Below are 16,796 nucleotides of genomic sequence, written 5' to 3'. Positions count from 1 at the left end.
TGCTTACTCCCTGTCTCCTCAATACTACCTGCCCCTTCACCTATCTTTGTATCGTCCACAAATTTGGCCACATAGCCATCAATACCGTCATCCAAATCATTGACATATAATGTGAACAAAGCAATCCCAACACCGCCCCCTGAGGAACACTACTAGTTACCAGCAGCCGGTCAGAACAGGCCCCCTTTATCCCACTCTCTACTTCCTGCCAGTCTGCAAGTTAACCTTTAGGGACTCCTACATGAGGACTGGTTTCCACATGCAATTAATTGTTCAAGTATGATAATGAGAGAATAAGATGAGTAATTAAAACTTAAAATGCACTTTAAATATCTGGAACCTTTCCCCTCTTTTTCCCTGGGTGCTTTATTGTCCTTCAACAACTCAGGGAGATTGATACAGACAGCATACCTGAGTGCTGGTATTCTTCCTGGAAGATGCAGTGATGTTCGAGTAAGAGCTGATGGATGAGGTGGTGTTCATGTCATCAGTACTAAGGTTGTCGAGTGTGTCACTGAGACCACTGCTGACTGAACTGCTGTCATCCCAGCTGGTGGAAGAACAGAGAAACATCCTTGATCAGCTAGCTGAAGAAAAGACATGTTCACCAGGGTGAAGATTCATCAATTAATCGGAGGTCTTGGTGTAATTATGGAAGACTACACAGTGCCAGTGACTGCTGGGGTTTTGACCTTGACAAAAATAACTGGAAAGTTATCTGGCTAGCATTAATGAGACTAGCTGCACGTACATCTCGGCAGTCAATGAGAAAATAGTGAGAACACTCTTTGGATACGGTATAGTTCTAATGAGGTCACTGAGAGTGGGAACGTGAGAGATCAAAAGAAACATGGAGCAAGTTACAGAAAGAGATGGGAGAGATAGATAAGGGGAAAAGAGAAAGATAGTTTCCATGTAAGACAACATTAAGGCCATTGAGAAGTGAAAAAAGGCATATAGATAGATAGAACTTAAAACATTGCAGCACAGTACAGACACTTCACCCCATGGTGTTGTGCCTAACTTAAGAACAATCTATCCCTTTCATCCACGTACCTATGATAAAGATAGAGATGGAAAAAAAGTAAGCAGTCAGTTGGAATGGGTAATCTATGTGAGAGAGAGACAGAACCAACCATACTGAGCATTCTCCCTTCTCTCCTCTCCCATCCAGCAGAAGACACAAAAGCCTGAAAACATGGTCCACCAGCCTCAGGGACAGCTTCTGTCTCATTGTTATCAGACTCCTAAACAACCTCTTGTATGATAAGACTCTTGACCTCATCATCTACCTTTTATGATCTTGAACTTTATTCTTTGCCTGCACTGCACTTTCTCTGTAGCTGTAACACTTTATTCTGCATTGTTACTGTTTTACTTTGTTCTAGCTCAATGCACTGGGTAATGATCTGATCTGTAAGAACAGTAAGTAAGACAGACTTTTCACTGTATCTTGGTACTGGTGGCAATAATAAACCAATACCAATAATACCAGAGGAAGAAAGAGAAAGTAAGTGAGAGATGAGAAAGGAGATATAGGAATAAAGAAAAAGAAGGACAGATGGTAAAATATAACACAAGAGGGGAGAGAGAGCTATTAATACAAATTCCTCTAATTTTTAATGACTTAAAATGACGGTGATGAGCCTGCATACAGACGGGTGGTGGAACGGCTGGCCCTCTGGTGTGGTCAGAACAATCTGAAGCTAAATACACTCAAGACTGTGGGGATGACAGTGGACTTCAGGAGGAGCCCCCCAGTACTCCCCCCACTCACTATACTCAACAGTATTGTGTCTGCTGTGGAGACCTTCAGGTTTCTGGGTGTCACAATCTCCCAGGACCTGAAGTGGACACCCAATGCGGACACTCTTATCAAAAAGGCTCAGCAGAGGTTGTATTTCCTACGTCAACTCAGGAAGTACAACCTGCCTCAGGAGCTGCTGATTCAATTCTATTCAGGAATAATCCAGTCTGTTCTCTGTTCGTCTATCAATGTCTGGTTTGGATCAGCTACCAAACAAGACAAGAAAAGACTCCAAAGAACTGTCAGGGCTGTGGAAAGGATTATTGGTGTGAAGCTGCCCTCGATCCAGGACTTGTATGCATCTAGAGTCAGGAAGCGAGCAAGCAGCATCATTGTAGACCCATCACACCCTGGACATCACCTGTTCCAACTCCTTCCTTCTGGTAGGAGCTTTAGATCACTGTATGCCAGGACAAATAGGTACAAGAACAGTTTCTTTCCGTATGCCATCAGTCTTATGAACACTTGAATTTTAGTCCATTATAAACCAAGTCCACCTGTACATACACAGGTATACCTCATTGTATATAGTTTACGATTATTTGCACTATTGTTTTGTTTACTTTTTGATTCTGTACAGCGAGAGCTCAGGGAAATGGGCATCAAATTCCCTGTATGTGTCACGTACTTGGCGATAATAAAGGATTCTGATTCTGATTCTGATTCTGATTAAAACACTGATCAGCATTTTGTTCCATGTTTACTTTATTTTAATTAATTGTTTATTTCTGAAAATCTGGGATCAGACAGGAATTAGGTAGATGTAACAGACACTTGCATTAAAGTAACATTGTTCACAATCTGACAAATCTGAACTGCTCTACAATCAAGGGAGAGCTTTGGAATTGCAGTCAGTCCCTGCTGAATTGTTGCCAAGTGCCTTGTAGTTTTGTGAGCTGCTCACAATACATCACCATGTATCGCCAGCACCCTCTTGGAAAGAGGGAAAAGCCAGTAAAAAGTTGTGGATATGGTCTAGTCTGTCACAGGCAAAGCCCTCCCCACCATTGAGCACATCTACAAGGAGCGTTGTCACGAGGAAGAAGCATCCGTTGTCAAGGATTCCTCACCATCCAGGCTATGTTCTCTCCTCACTACTACCATCGGAAAGGAGGTAGAGGAGCTTTAGGTTCCGCACCACCGGTTCAGGAACATTATGAGAGGGATTGATAAGGTGGTCTTCTTCCCAGTGATCAGCATGGACCAGTGGGACTGAAGTGTGGTACTGCTTGACGACTCTCTCATTCTCGATCTGTACCTATCCATCTTCATATTTTTTCTTCAGGCCATGCCACCCAGGGCCTTGTGCTAATATTGTTCTGTGACTCTACGTGCTGGATCGTAACTAGATGTGCTGTGTGTGACTGTAGGCACTGTGTATTTTGCCTTGGCCCCGGAGGAATGTTTCATTTTAGCTATACACGTGCATGGTTCAATGACAATAAGCTCGAACTTATTCTCTAATTTGATTTCTCCTTTTATCTTTTTTGCTCATTTTCTACATCTCTGTTAACAATAATAACTTTTATAAGACACTGGGGCAGTTATATGGATTGGAAAGTTTTAGAAGGTTATGAGCCAAACGAGATAGGGCACTTGCTCACCATGGACCAAGTGGGCTGAAAGGCTTGTTTCTGTGCTGTATGACTTTATTCACCTTTCTCATTCTACCTGTATTATATTCCCATCAAACTATTGAGCAAGATATTAAAATATTCAAACCGAATATCACTCTAACTGGACTCGGCTTCTTATAAGTTACCCCAAACACCAGAGCTTTGCCTGGCGAAAGCACAGCACTTAAGGCTGATTTATACTTCTGCGTCAACTCGACGCCGTAAGTATGGTATCGCCGCAAACCCTACGCAGAGCCTACGTGGATCCCTATGCCGTAGCCCGACGCACACCTCTCCCAAAATGTAACTACGCGTCGCGGCAACGCAGACCGAACAACTGTGATTGGTCTGCCTGGTAGCATCGTATTACCTCCTACGCTGCAATAGCTTCCCATTAGGCGACTGAAGAGCAGGGAAGGAACTCTGGCTGCAATGCTTTCCATAAAGCTTTACAGACCTCCGAAATTATGGAGGACACATTTCGCTTTTACGAAAAAAGACATTTGCTTTAAGCTTGTTTACCCCGAGAAAGACTGCCATGACCATGAAGCCTTGCACGGGCAGGTGTGTGCGCATGTGCGACGTGCCCAAATTGCAGAGCGTTGCAAACACACCAACGCACCAGTATAAATGCTCACAACGCACGTAGGCCACTTGCGTAGGCTACAGCGCCCATTTGACACACAAGTATAAATCAGCCTTTAGTTGTCCAATCTGGGTTGCCGCAAAGCAACATGACATTACAGCACCAGCATCACTGATCGGGGTTCAATTCTCTGCTGTCCATAAGGAGCTCCTGCATTCTCTCCATGACTGTGTGGGTTTCCCCTGGATGCCCTGATTTCCTTCCACTATCCAAGGACTTATGGGTTAGGGTTAGTAAATTGCATGCTGTGTTGACACTAGAAGCACAGTGACAATTGCAGGCTGCCCCATCACAATCTTCACTGTTTTGATTTGATGCAAATGACACATTTCACTGTGTATTTCAATGTACATGTGCCAAATAAAACTAGTCTTTAAATATTTAAGATGTCTGAAAGCCGATTTATGAATATTTTAACATGGGTTTTTGCTGAATTTTTAATGAATAATGGGGAGTAGCCACTGCCTGGTGTACGACAGGGGAGGGAGAGACAATTCTCTAAGCCGTAAGCTTTCTCCTCGTGACCAGCCATGCCTGAAGCATCTTCGGAGGATTTTCAATCTGTTCCATATGTAGGCCATTGCAAACAATCAGGTCAGATTGAAAACAGCCACAAACCTGGGGATGGTTTGCTTTGCAGCTTGGATATTGTTTGGAAATTATGTGAAATATTATCTGCAAAATGTTTCCAACTGCTGAGTCAGTGGTTTCAGCTACACATTCTAGCATTTAAGCCATCTGTTTTCAGGAAAATTCCAAAATAATGTTGCCTTCAAATATAACAGCAGTAGAGATGTGAGCTCATAATTGAGCTATCACTGCAGTGATAATGATGCTCTTCTCTCTTTTTCCATTCCTCATTCGCGCCCTCCCCCTTACCCCTTCTCTTCTCCTTACCTGCCCATCACCTCCCTCTGGTTCCTCTCCTCCTTCCCTTCTTCCATGGTCCACTCTCCTCTCCTGTCAGACTCCGTCTTCTTCAAACCTTTACCTCTTCCAACTATCAACTCTCAGCTTCTCACTTCAGCCCCTCCTCCCCCACCCACTCACCTGGTTTCACCTATCACCGGCCAGCTTGCACCTCTTCACCACCCCCGCATATTCTTATTCTGGTTTCCGCCCCCTTCCTTTCCAGTCCTGATGAAGTGCCTTGGCCCAAAATGTCAACTGTTTATTTCCCTCCATAGATGCTGCCTGACCTGCTGATTTCCTCCAGAATTTTGTGTGTGCTGCCAGAATATTATTGAATAGAAATGCAGGCAAGGGGAGCTGATTGGCCTCCTCCTGGTTTAAATTAGAATCGCAGAGCAATACCGCACAGACACAAGCCCTTTGGCCCAACAAGTCCTTGCCGATCACGGTACCCACCAGCTAGTTCCAATTTCCTGCACTTGGCCCATTTCCCTCCAAGTACTTTTCCAAGTGCTTCTTAAATGTTACTATTGTACCTGCCTCAACCAGCTCGCCCTCTACATAAAATAGTTGCCCCTTCTAAGTCTTTCCCCTCTCATCCCAAACCTATGATCCCTAGTTTTGGACTCCCATACATGAGGGCAAAGACTGTTGTCATCTACCTGATCTAAACACTTCCATAAGGTTGTTCCTCATTCTCCTGTGACCATTAGAGTTTTACAGTAATGCCCTACAGACCAGGCAAACCATGCCTATCTGAGCTACTCTAACTTTGCCTATGTTTAACCCATATACGGTAAACCTTTCCTATCTGCAAACCTGGCCAAATGCTCTTTAAACGTGGTAATTGTGCCCTCCTCTACCACCTTCTCTGGCAGGCAGCTCATTCTCTATACTCACACCCTCAGTGAAAAACTTGTCCCTAATGCTCCCTTTCCCCTCTCACCTAAAACCCATGCCTATGCTGGGATTTAAAAAAACATTGTGGAGAAAGGGAAAGACAGCAAGAGAGAGAGAGTGTGAGAGAGACAGTGAGGGAGGAAGAGATAGACTGAAATCAATAATGTGAAAGAAGCATATGAGGGAGAGAGAGATAAACAGTGATTAATCAAGAGATGTAACAAAAGAAAATCATAAAGATTTAAAGATTAGTTTAGTTGGCCATTTGATTACTAATTTAATCGATTCAGCAAAACACTGTGGGCCGAAAGGCCTGTTCCTGTGCTGAACTGTTCTATGTTCTGCGTTTACTGTCACATGTATGTTGAAACATCGAAACAGAGAGTGAAATGTGTTGTCTGCGCCAACGACCAACACAGTCCGAGGATGTGATGGGGGCAGCCTGCAGGTGACTCCATGCCTCTGGCACGAACATAGCCGCCGCTGTCTGTAAGGAGTTTGTACGGTCTGTCAGTGACCGCGCAGGCTTCTGCCGGGTGCTCTGGCTCTGGCCACGTGGGTAGTATCTGGGCAGCGGGAGCTCATCGGTCCAGACAGGCCTGCTACCCTGCTGTATCTCAAAGTGAAAAACCAGCATGCCCACTCTAGTAATTAGCAAGACAGACGAGCAAGGAGGAAAATAAGTGAGAGAAAATGGTTGTGAAATGTGAAGAGAAGAGAGTGAGACAGAGGGGTAATTAAAATTGAAAATCAACTAAATATTTTAAAGGTAAAGGATGCAATGTTGCTTGCTAGTCCAGAGAGTGCTTTCCTCTGGTTACTCATCTGTGAAACATGTCAATACTCATTTCTGTCATCACGGTCTCGTGCAGAGTGGAAATGAAGACCAAATGGGGAGTGAGATGGTGAAACACACTGTGACACATCTGGTCACCCAGCTGAGGATGTCACAGGAACAGGCAAGATCAGGGACAAGAAGGCAAGAAAAGTGTGTGTATTTTACCATCTTCCCAACTGCTAGTTAGCACTTTATTAAAATGCAGAGGTAGAGGGATTGCCATGGCTCAGGGGAACCCAAACTCAAATACTAGAGTATGTGTCTAGGGTGAGAGGTTGAAGTTCAAAGGAGATGTGGGAGGGAAAGGTTTTCTAACACAAAGAGTGGTGGGTGCCTGGAATGGCCTGCCAGAGATGGTGGAAGCAGATATGATCTTAGCATTTAAGAGGCTGTTAGATAAGGAATGGAGGGATAGAGATCATATCCAGGCAGAAGGGATTAGTTTAATTCGGCACTGTGTACAGCACAGACACTGTGGGCTGAAGAGCCTCTTCCTGTGCGGGACTGTGCTATGTTCGGTAATTGATGGGTCCTGGGGTCAATCCAAATGAGCGAGGCCCAAGGGTCGAATCGGAGGTCCGGAGATTTGAGGCCCATTGGCCAGAGCTCGAGCCTGCGAATCTCTGCGAGTCCTCTGAGGAAGTCAAAGCCCAATGCATCTCCAAGCCCGAGTCCGCTGGAGGCCGGAGATAGCTGGCCTGGTGTTGGAGGACTGTGTATGTATGAGTGTGAGTGTGTGTGTGTGTGTGTGTGTGTGTGTATATATATGTGTGGAAGGGAGGAGAGGGGTTTGCTTTGTTGCTTGTTGTGTTCTGTGTTGTTCTGCTGAGCACGTGGGCATACTACACTGGTGCTGGAATGTGTGGTGACACTTGCGGGCTGGTCCCAGTACATTCTTGAGTGTGTTGGTTGTTAACACAAATGACACATTTCACTGCATCTCTGGATGTACATATGATGAATGAATCTGAATCTGTTCTCCCTGGGTTTCTTCTGGGTCCTGCGGTTTCCTCCCACATTCCAAAGATATACCGGTCAGTGGGCTAATCGATCACATGGGTGTAATGGGGCGGTGTGGTTTCATTGGGCCAGAGTGGTCCATTATCATACCATGTTTCTTAATAAATATTAAAAATAAATTCTGTTTTACTAATTGCCCTGCTAATTTAATTTCATTCCCCCGTTATACATGGCCATTTTTTGTGGAATCACTTCATCGAGTTCATAACTCACTCCCCCTGTTACCTGTAAATCATAAGCACAATTGAATAATCGCTGGTTTGAAACACCGATGCACAGTTCCCTATATCATTCTTTCCCACATATTTTAAAGAACATAGTTTCATCCAAATGTTTGTTTCCCTGGAAACTGCATTGGTATCAAATCTGCTCATCAGCTCTTTGCAAGGAAACAAAATAGATGAAGGCTTTAAGTCGAAGAGATAAGCAGGGAGTGAACGCAGTTGGAATACAGTGACTACAATTCAACAACTTCGAGAACCCACAAGGGTTTGATATCTATCCAAAGCAAAAAAAAAAAATTAAGAAGAATCAAATATGTTGTATATACAGTACATACAAGCTGGTATTTATATACTTCTGAACTTATAATTCCATATCCATACGTTAACCTCTAGCTTTATTTTTATATAATCCTTTACATAATTGTTAACAATATCCATCAATACTGTACAATATATAGTTGAATGTTGTTTCTTGTTGGATGCCGAGCCTTGACTGACAGACCACAGCAAATTCCTAACACGGGCAAATGAACTCTTAGTAGCCACTTTATTTGGTGCCTCCTGTACATGTCTTCTGCTGCTGTAGGCAATCCACCGCAAGGTTCACTGTGAGGCATTCAGAGATGCTCTTCTACACACCATTGTTGTAACGTGTGGTTATTTGAGTTACAGTTGCCTTCCTGTCAGCTTGAATCATTCTCCTCTGTCCTCTCTTGTTAACAAAGCATTTTTGCCCACAGAACTGCCGCTCACTGGATTTTTTTTTTGTTTTTTGCATCGTTCTTTGTCAACTCTAGAGACTGCTGTGCGTGAAAATCCAAGATCTGAAATCCAAGTTTCTGAAATACTCAAACCACCCTGTCTGGCACCAACAACCATTCCCCATTCAAAGCCACTAGTCACATTTGTTCCTCATGCCAGCTCAGAGTGAAACACACAGATGGCAACCTACATGTGGACTCAATAAGGTGCCATACTTCCTTCCCTGGAACATGGAAGGGGGGGGGAGGCAGCACAGTGGCATAGCAGTTAGAGCGACATTTTGCAGCACCAGCAACCACCAATCGAGGTTTGATTCCTGCTGCTGTCTATAAGGAGATTGCACGTTCTCCTCATGACCGTGTGGGTTTCATCTTGGTGCTCCACTTTCCTCCCACAGTCCAAAGACATTTGCATTAGGGTTAGTAAGTTGTGGGCATGCTATTGTATGTTGGCACTGGAAGCGAGGTGCTTGCAGGCTGCCACCAACACATCCTCAGATTGTGTTGGTTGTTTGACACAAGATACACATTTCACTGTTTCAATGTACATGTGACAAATAAAGATAATCTTTAAATCTTTTTAAAAAATAAATCGAATAAATAGTCCAAAAGAGGAGTAGTGTGGCAGTGTTTATATGCACGTGGACTCTTCAGAAATCTGAATCCTAATATAAAGGAGGCAAAGAAGATAATCCGATCCCAAATCACAGATTGGCCATATCTTTGGGTGGAATTGTCATGTCAGTGAATAGCTCTTGTTCTCTCTATTCCATTTATAGGAGTGTGCTGTAAATGGAACTGCAAAGACATTTTGCAGTTAACAAAAATATTTTGAGATATTTTAATAGGTTTTGAAATAAATTTTCCAAGTGATTCAATATAAATAAACGCATATTTGTATAAATAATGGGAAAGTCAGCAAAAATGATTGTGTTTCTCAGTGATATTCAAAGGCCTGAACTATTGATCTGATGACAAGAGTTTGAATCTCACTTTGGGAGCTAGAGAGGTTGAATTAACATAATTGAATAAATATGGAATTTATAAAATTGCTAGAGTCAATAACAGTGACTATTGTAAAGAAACTTTACTAGGTTAGTAATGTAAAGACTATCTATATTTGTCAACAACAGGAATTCTGCAGATGCTGGAAATTCAAGCAACACACATCAAAGTTGCTGGTGAACGCAGCAGGCCAGGCAGCATCTCTAGGAAGAGGTACAGTCGACGTTTCGGGCCAAGACCCTTCATCAGGACGAACTGAAGGAAGAGTTATTAAGAGATTTGAAAGTGGGAGGGGGAGGGGGAGATCCAAAATGATAGGAGAAGACAGGAGGGGGAGGGATGGAGCCAAGAGCTGGACAGGTGATTGGCAAAGGGGATATGAGAGGATCATGGGAAAGGAGGTCTGGGAAGAAAGACAAGGGGGGGAACCCAGAGGATGGGCAAGGGGTATAGTCAGAGGGACAGAGGGAGAAACAGGAGAGTGAGAGAAAGAATGTGTGTATAAAAATAAATAACGGATGGGGTACGAGGGGGAGGTGGGGCATCAGCAGAAGTTGGAGAAGTCGATGTTCATGCCATCAGGTTGGAGGCTACCCAGCTGGAATATAAGGTGTTGTTCCTCCAACCTGAGTGTGGCTTCATCTTTACAGTAGAGGAGGCCATGGATAGACATGTCAGAATGGGAATGGGATGTGGAATTAAAATGTGTGGCCACTGGGAGATCCTGCTTTCTCTGGCGGACAGAGCGTAGGTGTTCAGCAAAGCGGTCTCCCAGTCTGCATCGGGTCTCACCAATATATAGAAGGCCACATCGGGAGCACCGGACGCAGTATATCACCCCAGCCGATTCACAGGTGAAGTGTCGCCTCACTTGGAAGGACTGTTTGGGGCCCTGAATGGTGGTAAGGGAGGAAGTGTAAGGGCATGTGTAGCACTTGTTCCACTTACAAAGATAAGTGCCAGGAGGGAGATCAGTGGGGAGGGATGGGGGGGACGAATGGACAAGGGAGTTGCGTAGGGAGCGATCCCTGCGGAAAGCGGTGGGGAGGGGAGGGAAAGATGTGCTTAGTGGTGGGATCCCGTTGGAGGTGGCGGAAGTTACGGAGGATAATATGTTGGATCCGGAGGCTGGTGGGGTGGTAGGTGAGGATCAGGGGAACCCTATTCCTAGTGGGGTGGCGGGAGGATGGAGTGAGAGCAGATGTACGTGAAATGGGGGAGATGCGTTTGAGAGCAGAGTTGATAGTGGAGGAAGGGAAGCCCCTTTCTTTAAAAAAGGAAGACATCTCTCTCGTCCTGGAATGAAAAGCCTCACTCTCCTTTTTCGTCCTCTGTCCCTCTGAATATACCCCTTGCCCATCCTCTGGGTTCCCCCCCTTGTCTTTCTTCCCAGACCTCCTGTCCCATGATCCTCTCATATCCCCTTTGCCAATCACCTGTCCAGCTCTTGGCTCCATCCCTCCCCCTCCAGTCTTCTCCTATCATTTTGGATCTCTCCCCTCCTCCTCCCACTTTCAAATCTCTTACTATCTCTTCCTTCAGTTAGTCCTGATGAAGGGTCTCAGCCTGAAACATGGACTGTACCTCTTCCTAGAGATGCTGCCTGGCCTGCTGCGTTCACGAGCAACTTTGATGTGTGTTGTCTATATTTATATGTATATCAAAACATACAGTGAAATATGCTGTTTGCGTCAAATCAGATCCGTGTGAATTGAGCAAGTGCCATCATGCCTGTGGCGCCAACGTAGCAGGCCCACTAATCAGAACGACCCACTAACCATAACCGTCCACTAATCAGAATGACCCACTAACCCTAACCGTCCACTAACCTAACCATCCACTAACCCGAACTGTCAACGAACCCTGACTGTCCACTAATCAGAACAACCCACTAACCCTAACCATCCACTAACCTAACCGTCCACTAACCCTAACCGTCCTCTAACCCGAACTGTCAATGAACCCTAACTGTCCACTAATCATAACCGTCCACTAATCAGAACGATCCACTAACCCTAACCGTCCACTAACCCTAACCGTCCACTAACCTAACCGTCCACTAACTCTAACTGTCCACTAACCCTAACTGTCCACTAACCCTAACCACTCACTAACCCTAACCGTCCACTAAGCCTAACCAGTACATCTTTGAAATATGGGAGGAAACCAGAGCACCCGGAGGAAATGCATATGGACACGGAATAAACATACAAACTCCTTCAAACAGCAGCAGGAATTGATTTCAATTGGAAATCACTAGCGCTGCGAAGCAATCATGTTTTGTTGTAACTTTAAGGTTTTTTATGCCTTGCAGTGTACAAACAACAAATTTCATGACATATATCAGTAGTAATAAACCTGATTCTGATGTGTCCTTCGCAGATGTTAACAGCAAGTTAATCGATTAGGGAAGAGTATTCTCAACGTGTGTGAGTTATGAGGTTCCCCAAACACCTAAAGCAGAGTTTTCCACCCTCAAGCACAGAAGGTCACTTGGTGATTGATGTGCATTCTATTGAACATAAGACCATAAGACATTCTGTAAGGCCGTTCGGACCATCGAGTCTTCACCACTATACCATCATGGCTGATTTATTTTCCTTCAAAGGTCAAAGTATGTACACTTTATACAACCTTGAGATTTGTCTCCTTACAGGCAGCCACGAAACAAAGAACCCCAATTAAACATTAAAAACAAAAGAAGACCGTCAAAGCCCCGGGGGGGGGGGGAGGGGGGGGAGAGAGAGAGAGAGAGAGAGAGAGAGAGAAGCAAACAATAAAGCAAGTAAACAGAACTGAAGTTCACAACACCATGCATCACTGCAGCTGATCCATAAGTCCACTAGTTGTAGGCCACAACCTCAGTCCAGCACAGAGACGAACAAACCCTGCAGAGCAGCCAGCCGAACCAGCTCGTCTCTCACCCTGACACCCTGAGATTTCAATCTGACCCGGCGCTTAAATTGTCCATACATCAGGTTATTCCTTGTCTTCGGACTTGGGCTCCGCCACCTCAATATGGCCAATACCTGACCTTTCCAATTCAGCCTGGCTCTGAAGTTGATCAAACCTTGGATCTTTCCTCACCTCGCCTCAGCTCTGCTGCATTAAATTGTCTCAAAGTCTGCTCCAGCATCTCAGGCTGGACACGCTGCAACCATACTGTCCCAGCGAGACTCCAGCTACACTGCAAAAATGCCAGATTGTACAGGTGATTCAGCTCAATTCTGACAGGGAAACCACAGCCCACCATCTCAACCCCATTCTACTGCCTTCTCGCCATAACCTTTGACACCTTCACTAATTTAAGAGTCTTTCAACTACCATTTCAAATATACCCAATGACTTGGCCTCTTTAGCCATCTTTGGCAATGAATTCCACAGATTCACCACCCTCTGGCTAAAGAAATTCCTTCTTATCTCTGTTCAAAAGAGACACCCTTCTATTGTGAGGCTGTGCCCTTTGGTCCTAGACTCTCCCACTACAGGAAACATCCATTCCACGTCCACTCTATCTAGGTCTTTCAATGTTTGATAGGTTTCACTGAGAACCTCCCTCATTCTTCTAAGCTCCAGTGAATTCAGGCCCAAAGCCATTAAACACACCTCATATGTTAACCCTTTCATTCCTGCAATAATTTTCTTAAATTCCTCTAGATCCTCACCAATGCCAGCACATCCTTTCTTAGATAATGGGCCCAGTACTGCTTACAGTACTCCAAGTGAGTGGCCTCAACAGTATATCCTTGCTTTTATATTCTGGTCTTCTCAAGGGAGACGTGCTGTCTCGGTGGAGTCTGCATGTCATTTCTGTGTCTGTGTGGGCTCCCCCATGCCCTCTGGTTTCCTCCCATATGCTGGTAGTTTAATTGGATGTTGTAAACTACCTTCAGTGAAGATTCAAAGGGGATAGGCAGGAGTGTGTGAGAGTGAATTTTGGATTAGTGAGCGGGCTAGTGTGTTTGCTGCCCTAGAGCTGGCATAAATGGGCTGAATGGACACCTTTTGTGTCAATATGAGTTGTCTGTGCTCACTGAATGAATTCTCCACTGTCTGTCCCAAAAGAAAAACATCGCAGGTGCAAAAAGTCTGAAAGAAAATGTAGTAGTCTAAGATGAGATTTGCTTTATTTGTCACATGTACATGGAAACATACAGTGAAATTAGTCATTTGCATCAAATGAGATCAGCAAGGATTGTGCTGGGGTTGGCCCACACGTGCCCACAATTCACTAACCCCAACCCATATGTCTTTGGAATGTGGGAGGAAACCTGAGCTCTGGGGGGAACCCCACAGTCACAGGGAGGGAGAATGTACAATCTCCTTTCAGTCAGCAGTGGAGTTGAACCCTGTTTGCTGGTGATGTAAAGCAGTACGCTACTACACTACCATGGTGCTGAAATGCCACAGACGCCGAAATTCTGCATTAAAAATGGAACAGAATGAAAATCTTCAGCAGGTCAGACAGCATCTGTGGAGAAAGAAACATAATTCATGTTTCAGGACATTCGATCGGGAATATTAACACTGTTTCTATCTCCACCGATGCTGACTGACCTGTTGAGGATTTTTAGTCTATCTCCTATTACCAACTATTTTACCAACTTCTCATTCAGTTTTGTAATTTATAATTATTTTTATGCCTTTGCAATGCCCTACTGCCATAAAACAACAAATTTTATGTCACTAAAGTCAGTGATAATAAACCTGGTTCAGATTTGTGTTCAGGATGTAAGGTTATGAGGTTGGCCTGGTAGTGTAGCAGTTAGATAATGGTATAACAGCGCCAGGGACCCTGGGTCAATTCCCACCACTGTTTGCAGTGGGTTTGTGTATTCCCCCTGTCACTGTGTGGGTTTCCACTCAACGTCATTAAGACCAAGGAAATGATTGGGATCCACAGGAAGGGGAAATCAAGGGAACGCACACCAGTCCTTATCGAGGGAGCAGCAGTAGAAATGGTGAGCATTTTCAAGTTCCTGGGTGTCAACCACTCTATAGATCTAACCCGGGCCCAGTATATTGATGCAATTATAAAGAAGACGCAACAACAGCTATTAGGAGTTTGAAGAGAATTGGTATGTCACCAAAGACACTTGCAAGATTTTACAGATGTAGCGGAGAGCATTCCAACTGGTTGAATCACTGTTTGGTATTGGGGCGGGGAGGCATAACACCAGATCAGAAAACGCTGCAGAGTGTTGTAGACTCAGCCAGCTCCATGATGGGCACTGGCCTCGCCAGCATCCAGGCACCTTCAAAAGGAGATGCCTCAAAAAGAGGGCGTCCATCATTAAGGACCCCCATCACCCAGGACACTCACCCTTCTCATTGCTACCATCAAGGAGGAAGTACAGGAGTCTGAAGACACACACTCAACATTTCAAGAACAGCTTCTTTCCCTCTACCATCAGATTTCTGAATGGGCAATGAACCCGTGAGCACTACCTCACTACTTTCCCCTCTCATTTTGCACTATTTATTCTATCTATTTACTTATTGAGATGCGGCGTCGAATAGGCCCTTCTGGCCCTTCGAGCCGTGCTACCCAGCAACCACTGATTCAACCCTAGACTAATCACAGGACAATTTACAGTGAGCAATCAACCTGCCAACCGGCACGTCTCTGGTCTGCGGGAGGAAAGCGGAGCACGCGCATGCAGTCACGGGGAGAAAGTACAAACTCCTTACGGTCAGTGACGGGAATTGAACCCAAGTCACTGGTGCTAACCACTACGCTACCACGCTGCCTTTAGTTTTCTTGTTTTATGTACGCCTCTTATGGTGATCTATAGCTTTTATTATGATGTACTGCAATGCGTTGCGGGACAAGGCAACAAATTTCACGACATATTCATTTGATACTAAACCTGATTCTGATTGCTCTGGGTGCTCTGGTTTCCTTCCACATTCCAAAGAGGTACGGGTTAGCAAGTTAATGGGTCACGTGGGTGTAATCGGGCGGCGCGAGCTCATTGAGCTGGAAGGACCTGTTACTGTGCTGGATCTCTAAGTAATTCATGAGAGACGGAGGATAAGATGAAATATGTATGATTATAAGAGGTATTGATAGAATACATAGTAAAAACCTTTCTCCTCTGGTTGGATTATTGAAACCAAAAGGGCACAGGTTCAGGGTAAGAGATGGAGCTTTTAAATGGATCTAAGGGGTAGGTTTTTCATGCAGAGGGTGGTTGATATCTAGAATGTGGTGTAGGAGGAAGTGGCAGCCTCAGGTACAATCACTATTTCTAGGACGGACACTTAAAAAGGCAAGGTATAGTCGGATAAAGTCCTAATGCAGGCAAACGGGTTGATTGCAGAGGGCAAAAAAGATCAGCACAGATGTGACGGGCCAAAGAGCCTATTCCTGTTCTCTACAAACTCCATTTTCCCCCATTCCATTTTGAACGTTCCTCTTGAATCTGCTTTCTCAGCCGGTTCCAGAGCACAGTCCCAACGCTAATCAGGAAACCGGTCTATTGGTACCTGGTGAGCGCCCTCATTAGCCAGGCAGTGGGTGTTATTAAAATCACTGGATGGGAAGATGCTGACACATCATCAACATTCCTTCTCTCCCAAGTAGTAAACCACAATCACAACCAGGCTAAGTGGTTCTCCTGGGCTGAATATCCACAAATTGTTAGAAACGGTGTACAAAATAGAACTGGCACATTCGGCCAGTCATGTCCAGCCTGAAAAATTCTTCCTGTTGCTTTCATCTCCTTTCATCACAGCCCCTCCTACTCCAGTCTCTACACCCCTCAATTGCTTCATCTTTACTAATGCCCCTCGATCACTCTTTCCTCACATCCTTCACTCCCTCTTTCTTCACATCCCCATTACTCCTTCCTCACATCCCTCAATCACTCCTTCCTCACTTTCTCACTCTTTCCTTCCTCACATCCAAAAATCACTCTTTCCTCACATCCCTCACTCATTCCTTCCTCACATTCCCATCACTCTTTCTTCACATTCCTCACTCTCTCATTCCTCGCATACCTCAACCACTCCTTCCTCATATCCCTCAATCACTACGTCCTCACATCCTTCAATCACTCCTTCCT

General features: G+C 44.8%; 1 protein-coding gene across 4 annotated transcripts in view; it reads right to left on the bottom strand.

Annotated features, from left to right (window-relative positions):
- Window positions 1–16,796, bottom strand: part of nav3 (neuron navigator 3) — a 548,130-nt gene that overhangs the window by 200,957 nt on the left and 330,377 nt on the right. For all 4 annotated transcript variants that reach the window (XM_072268225.1, XM_072268222.1, XM_072268223.1 and 1 more), the window contains one exon: window positions 412–550. In XM_072268225.1, coding sequence (XP_072124326.1) covers window positions 412–550 — 139 coding nt within the window. The remainder of the gene's footprint in view (window positions 1–411; window positions 551–16,796) is intronic.

The sequence above is a fragment of the Mobula birostris genome, chromosome 9 (assembly GCF_030028105.1).
Source record: "Mobula birostris isolate sMobBir1 chromosome 9, sMobBir1.hap1, whole genome shotgun sequence".
In the NCBI taxonomy this organism is placed as follows: Eukaryota; Metazoa; Chordata; class Chondrichthyes; order Myliobatiformes; family Myliobatidae; genus Mobula; species Mobula birostris.
Note: the sequence above shows the minus strand (reverse complement) of the source record. Positions and strands in the feature narration are given on the sequence as shown.